Source organism: Gavialis gangeticus, unplaced genomic scaffold, assembly GCF_001723915.1.
Source record: "Gavialis gangeticus isolate Ggan-Ray unplaced genomic scaffold, GavGan_comp1, whole genome shotgun sequence".
Classification (NCBI taxonomy): Eukaryota; Metazoa; Chordata; order Crocodylia; family Gavialidae; genus Gavialis; species Gavialis gangeticus.
Window position 1 is genome coordinate 73,661,159 of NW_017728994.1, and position 7,500 is coordinate 73,668,658.

At 37.2% G+C, this 7,500-nt stretch overlaps 1 protein-coding gene across 8 annotated transcripts in view; it reads right to left on the reverse strand.

Annotated features, from left to right (window-relative positions):
* The window catches only part of EBF3 (early B-cell factor 3), a 167,122-nt gene that overhangs the window by 4,090 nt on the left and 155,532 nt on the right, over positions 1-7,500 (reverse strand). For 3 of the 8 annotated variants that reach the window (XM_019503007.1, XM_019503005.1, XM_019503004.1), the window contains exons 13-15: positions 6,731-6,908; positions 5,322-5,507; positions 4,715-4,912 (exon numbers count right to left, since the gene is read on the reverse strand). In XM_019503007.1, coding sequence (XP_019358552.1) covers positions 4,715-4,912; positions 5,322-5,507; positions 6,731-6,908 — 562 coding nt within the window. Of the gene's footprint in view, positions 1-4,714; positions 4,913-5,321; positions 5,511-6,730; positions 6,909-7,500 lie in introns of all 8 variants that reach the window. The other 5 variants (XM_019503006.1, XM_019503003.1, XM_019503002.1 and 2 more) reach the window with 2 other exon arrangements.

Genomic DNA, 7,500 nt, shown 5'->3' on the forward strand with positions numbered 1-7,500 from the left:
ATTTCATAAGAAGGCTGAGGCAATTTGTTGGTTGGTTATTTTGGTGAAGTGTTGATCTTGGTCTCAGAGGTTTCCTTTTCCAGCACTGGATAGGAGCTAGCTATTGGGTCTTATTCCAGACGAGGCTTTGCAGGACGAAACAAGCATGTCAAAGAGATGGCAGACATGATACTTGTCCTTTCAGCTACAGAAACGTGCTGCTTCTATTACTCAGGTTTGGTCTTTTGAACTGATGGGTTATCCTGGATGTCCATGTAAGCAATAGTGCCCAAGAGTCCTCATTTCTGACATCATCTGACTATATTTGTGTGACCTTTCAAAATGGATATAGATATCCAACCATTATTCATGCCCTTTTCACCTCGAATACACACAACACAAAAGTCATTCAAAAACATCAACTACTGTAAACTGCACCCAGTGAATTCTCAATTTTATTTCAGTTTATTAAAATGTGATAAGAACACTCTCTAAGTGCCTGTAGAGAGAATATTAACTAAGAAACTAATTAAACTTTAAAAACTGACTCGATGTCAACAAATGATGATTAAACACAAAAAAGGAGCCAGAATTCTCCCTACTAACTGTTCAGAAAAAAACAGACTGTGTAAATAAATAGATCATATAGGGTTTACTTTCTACTTCTTAAGCAAAGCATATAATGCATTCACTTCACAGAATACACTGGCTTCTCATTCTTTTCTCATTGCAATTCAATCAAGAAGCTGGTTTTGAGCTGTAAATAGAGCTGGATGATTTTTTTTTTCATTCCAAAACTGTTAATTCCTGGTCAAATTTGGTGAGAAATTTTGGCTGGAAAAAAATTCATGAGGTCCCTCACCATTGTGATATTAATTAGGGCATGTCGGGGACCAAGATTCAATCCTTCCATTTGCCTGAGATGAACTGAACTGCATCTGTCTCCTTCTAGTGCCCTAACAACTGCACTGAGTGAATTTTTAAGTACAGGTTTCCCTCACTTTATGCAGGTTTAGTATGTGCGAATTCACTCTTATGTGATAACCCTTTTTATACCAAAAATGTGTTATTTGCAAAGTAAATTCACTCTTATGCGATTGGTGTGGTGGAAGCCCACAATCAGCTACTTTGTGCGATGTGTTGTGGGAGTGACGTGCACCAAAATATAGTCTCCTGTGTGGATCTGTGCTCCTTGCTTGTTGTCTGTGACACGTGTTTCTGTAGTTGCCAACCCAATTATGATAGTGTCTTGTGCTTGTGTGTACTGTCTGTTGTTGGTAAGTACCAAAATTGTGTTGTAAAAGTGGTAGACATGGGTCTGGGGGTCAGTACAGTCAAGGTCTTGGAACATATCCCTATTTGTTGCATAGTAAAGGGCCTTTATGCGAATTTGAGTTATGCGCCATTTTCCAGGAATGCACGTACAGCATCAAGCGAGGGAAGCCTGTGTTCTTTTCACGAGGTTGAAGTTCCAACAGAGGGATTAAAGGATCTTTAATTCAGAATACAAAGTCACCCAATGGGTGGGACATTCTCCTGAGAGTTGGAAGACCAAATTCAGCTTCAGTATCTGTCTGACTCAAAGCAGGAGCCTGAACCAAGGTCTCCCACACCAAGAAGAGTGTCCTGATCACTGAACTGCACAGTATTCTGGGGTAGGTTTATCTTACTCCCTTCTGCTGATGCCATTCTGTTTTATAAAAAAAAATCCAAAAAAACCCTCTTCAATAGTCACTAAGCCTGAGAGAGTGAAAGTGACATTCTGGCTTAGTGGTTACAACACTCATGTTTCCAGTCCCTAGTCCAGTGAACATCTGCTTATCCATGCAAAGTACAACAGCATCAACAGCTAAGAACAACCCCGCTCAGAGTGCCTTGCAGCATGACGGGTAGGCACGCGCCAAAAAGGTGAGGTACATGTGGGTTCAACTGTCCTCAGGCAAAGGAGGGAATTGAATCCGGTCTTCCACTGGGCAGGTGCTTGAACCACTGAGTTATTGGATAAAAAGAGGTATTGCCACCTGTGTCAATGTTGTTAATCCAGTTTTTGGTTTCCTTTATTTTTTTTTAAAAGTAGCCCAAAATTTCATATCAAATGCCACAATGCATTCATCATAAAATACATTGTTTATTTTTAAATTTGCAAAGAAATACATAAAACGTTCACATTTTAAATTTTGTGTGTGTGGGTGTATGTGTGTGTGTGTGTATACAGGGGTGTAGCTTGTAGCCGTGTTGGTCTAAGGACATAGGCATTCAAGGTTCTTTGGGTGAATCTGATATCTTTTATTAGACCAACTTAAATAGTTGGGGGGGAAAAACCCTATTTTTTTTATAGAAAGGTTGCTAAAAAGTTTTTTCCAACTATTTCAGTTGGTTTAATAAAATATATCAGTTTGGATGATGGCTATCAAAGGGCCCCCTCTTGTTTTTTTGCTTTAGTGGAATAGTAGAGATCTGCTGGAAAGTACAAACTGGGACTACTTAGTCTTACACAGGAGTAGCACATGCAGAATGAAATTAATTTTAGATGCCAGATGACACTATGAGTCCTGTGCACTACTTAAGTCCTGCTTAATTCCTCAGAATAGAGCAAGTGGTTCTCAGGCCTTCAGCTTTGGCACTGTACATTCCTGTACAGTGTTAGCCCTCAAGTTAGGAGCTTGCTTCTGTGTTTTGATAAAACCAGAGTCTGCTGACCCATGGTGTTATCATTATCAAATATGGTATTCCTTTAGAACAAACTTTTAGCACATTCAGGGACCTAAAGAAATAGGCTGCTACGTAGCAGGACTTCAAAAGTGCCTAAGAAGGTCACTGCCTAAGTCCCATTTTACTACTTTTTAAATATTCCATTTTGTGGCTTTCTACACCTTTAGGCATCTATATACCTTTCATACCTGAGCTTTTGCCAATGGGAAGGGTTTATTAGGGAAGCTCTTTTATTGTCATATTGAAATTATGCATGTTATTATTATGTAGTATACATAATGATGATCACATGACATTATGAAATCATGTGAAATGATCCAGAAATTATACAGCTAATTTAAGTTTATATTTTAAAATTATATTATTATGTGGGTAAATAGATATAAACATCCATATAGGAAATATTATAAATAAAACATTGTATGAAGGACAGGTGCACAAATACAGTATAATTTTCTGTGTATCTTGCTGTAGTTTAATTTAGTGCTTAAGTTTTACTTTTGCTTTGTTTTGGAAGAGCTTATAAATCAATTGAAAGAATCCAAAAAATATAGATTCCATCTGGCACGGTTTTTATTTACTTTTGGCACACTAACAATTCATCTAAAATACCTAAAATATATATATTTATACAGAAGGACCCTTGGGCCTGCCTGGATCTGGCTCCAGTATCAGGTCTTAGACTGCATGTTCACTGGGGCAGGGCCAGTAGTTTCAGAAGTGTTTAGTAGTTTATGTGCCTCATTAGGAATGCAACCTTGACACATCTGAAAGGATCATGATTTTAAGTAGGCAGATACTTCTGCAAATTGAGCCCCTTTGAATGTTTCAAGTTGGATGACCAAAAAGTCAAGCATCCAGAATTCCTAATACCTTTTTTTTTTAAATGTCCATGTCTTCATTGGTATTTGGCAAGTACCTGATATACTGAAGAACTACTGCAACGTAAAGAGTAAATAAAAATAAAAGTTTTCATTAAGAAAATGTAGCTTAGACTGGGAAGTCTCAGTGCCTAATTTCAGTGGGAAATAAAAGGTTTCAATTGAGCACACCGCAGAATTAGGCCCTATATTTAAAACACGTAGGCAACCAAACCTTTTGAACTGTTCTAATTAATCAGGCATTACTCATCTTCCACACTTTAAAGAATGTAATAAAAAGGGAGACCCCTTTGTGAATGTTTTTATTCCTCCCATAAATTTGCATTGCGCCATAATTCTGCCCTGATACCAGCAGGTGACCATATAAATCCTACAACTGATTTATAAAATGCCCTTTTTAGTACCCACACAAAAATCCCACAGACAAAAAAAGGAAAAAAGACAGAAACTTAGAGTTGCCTGATTAAAAACCTTACGTTTTCAAATACAGCCAAGTCTTGCAGCTAGTTTAATGTAATTAATAAGAAGCCAGTGAAGTCCAACAGGACATACAAACTGGCTGAACATCTGGCTAGTCAGTCCCAGAGAAGGTCAACTTATTGAGCAACAGTTTCAACCCATTTGTATTCTTTTGACATGTTTTAAAATGGCAATTACATTGTGTGTAAAGATAGGGGAAATGTACCAGGTTATGCTGTAATACTGCCTTTAAAAATGTCTATCAAAAATGTATGCAGAGCATGTATAAAGAAATGCAAGGAGTACACAAGTCTGTAAGGAGCATTCAGGGATGTGGATTTAGTTTAAAATTTAATGCATTGAAACCATAAGGGAAAAGCCAGGAAAACAGTTAGTATTGCATCTAATGTGCATATTAAAATCAAACTAAGAATTGCTTAAAATGTTAGCATATTGTTTGTGCTACTGTTGATATAGTGATATTTTTGCATCTATATTACAGGACCAGGACACTAAGAATGTTTTCTCTCTCTCTCTCTCCCTCTCTCTCATTTTTGTTTTGGTTTTTTCCCTACAAATCAGTCAAAGCTGATTTAAAAAGCCTTTCTCCAAAAAGGCACAACTGGGGTTTTAGTGTATGCACTGAAAAGCAATACACAAAAAAAATGAGAGATCCAGCTCACCTTGAAGTCCATTTCCATTTGCACTGGTGCAAGATGGTGGAGGAGAGGCTTGGGGCCTGACAACGGGAGCAAAGGCGCTCTTTTGTTTCACTGCAGAGATGACATTGGCAGGTGAGAATGAGAAAATGCCGTGTGTACTGCTACAGTTTGAAGGGAGGGTGACCGAAGAGGCTGCCATGGTAGGGCTTGACGGCACTACTGCAATAAAGCAAAAATAATCAGGACTCAGATTGAGGTTTTTCATGGAAAACATGGAAAAAGAGAGTGATTGGGCCTTGCCTCTTTAAAATATCAAAAAAAAAGAATGTATAAAAAAAAAATAATAATGAAATGCCTAGGCTTGGCCACTCTCTGGATAACAGGCAAACTCTTTTGTGTTGGACTTTTTTTTGTTACAAATTGTGCAGTCCAATTTTTTTCTCTCTCTGAGATTGTATTATGGCACAAACAGAGCAATTTACTATATCCATTTTTACGTCCAGCCTCCAGAGTCACCCCTCCTTTTATCCAGTAGCTGACATTATAGAAAATCAAAACAATGCAAGTATTTGATTTTGTACTATATATGAATCTATATGATGATGTGTTACCAAAAATAAACACTTACTGCCATAAGGAGAGTTAGCTGAGGAGCCATTAAGAAATCCAGGGGAACCTGGTACACCTAGATTGGGCATGCCGGCATTGCCATATCCATTCATGCTATTGCTGACTGTGTTGTAATTGGACTGCTGAGGAGTACTGCTCGGAACATATCCTCGCGGGGAAACACTGCTTGTGTTGCGACTGTAACCTACTGTGTTAGAAACCCCCCCACCCCGGAAAAATAATGTTATTTTATAATATAAACTTAGGGCTGGGGGGTTTCCTCATGCATCATATATTACACAGTTTTAATTGATTGCACAGCTTTGCTCTAAGTTGTCTGTTACTGCCCTATCAACTCCTGCAGTTTAAGATAACCTTATCACGCCAACCCTACTTAAATCATCTGCGAGCACTCTATGTTGTCTCTCCTCCTAGCATAGACAGGCAACAAAAGCTCTCTTCGATCCAAGTGTGTCAGTTTCCTTCACATTTGTCTTTAGTAGCAATTATCAACAGGCTTGATTCCTGGTTTGTACCAACATACTGGATGAACTTTCAGCCTCTCCAGACCTTCAAATGCCACAGCTGACAAGAAAAAACTTGTTTGTTGCAGTGATTTCACTTTAAAAGGCTGTTTTGGGGGTCTTCATTTTTATGATTGATATTTTTATACTAACAAAAAGCTAGCACTTTCATAAGGTGTATTCTTCAGTGAAACTAACCAGGACCAAGGTGAAAAACGTTTATGAGGCTTGTAGCTTTGACGTGCATTAAAAGATGCAAGCAAAGACAAAGAAAAATCAGGATTTTAAACAACAGAAGGTGGATTTACTCTCATCTGAGCAATCAATTTACTAATTACGTTGTAAGCAAAGTTTATGGCTTGAACGTAATTACTAATATGCTCATACTCCTCTCGTAATATCAAACTTAATTTAAAATACAATTTTCTATAGGCATGTTAAATAAAAATATTTTAAAGAAATTAAATTCGGTTTTTATATATTAATTATATATACTTGTATAAAGCATAATCATGTTCATGACATATTTAAAAAATCACAGATGATAAATTAGATTTATCTATGTAAATGCTCAATAAGCATGTAGAGGATACCCAGGCATAGTTAATTAGTAATAAATATATACATTACATAGCTAAACATGAATAATAAAGAACTTTTATGTCTTCCTGCATTTGATATAAGTCTTCTCACTGGAGATTCTTTGTGATAACCAAAACCATTAGAAAGGGAAAAATTTAATTGTATCGGGTATTTAAAGACTGTCCTTTATTACATGCTCAAACATATAACAAGAGAGGGGAAGGAGGAAGGTAGAGCATAGTGATAGCATCTGCTAATATTAATAGACATGGTCTAAAAATAGCCAACAACATGAAGGATGAACTCTTGAAACTGCACATACCTTGGTCATTAGCTTGTGATGTTTCTGAAACATTAACTGCTAGCTGGCTGCTAAATGAGTTCACTCCCATCATGCCAGTGTGAGCTGGAGTGTTGGCAAGAGTAGGAATCTGATTGTGATTGCGTGGCACACTGTATAATGCTTCAGCAATGTCAGCTGCCCGTTTCAGGATTATTTCCTATGAAGAAGTGAAAGAATTGATTGCTAACACATAGCATACTTGCTTGTGTAACCAGCTATTCTAAAAAAATAGTTGAATTTGGCAGAATGATAAAATTCATGGTAGAGGTAAACAGAAAATGAACATGGATATGAGGATTTGTTTCTATGGTTCTCAAGGAACTTTTTATTTTTCCTCCTGTCTACTTAAGGGTTGATCACCTTCATGTCAGCTCAATTGTGTAAATGACTTAAAAAACTAACATTAAAAATTTGGTCTGGCCCCCCTATTCCTGTGAAAATTGTAAAAATATACTTTAGTAAGATGATGCAGCAGCTGTATTTTGTAAACTACTGGAAATACAGTATGTTTTATCCGCTCTGTTTAGCAGATTTACTTAGGACTTCCCATTAGTCACTGTATATTTTGGACTCAGTTCAAGGTTATTCTCTTGTCTTAATGATTGCTTATGCTTTTGGCACCTTACACTTAATTGTCATTTCTGATAGGAAAACTAGCTATGAGAAGAAAATGGGAAGATGAAGCATTTCCCTTAGAGCATTGCATCACATCAGACTGCCCTCAAGGTGGCTGGCAAAACTACAGTGTG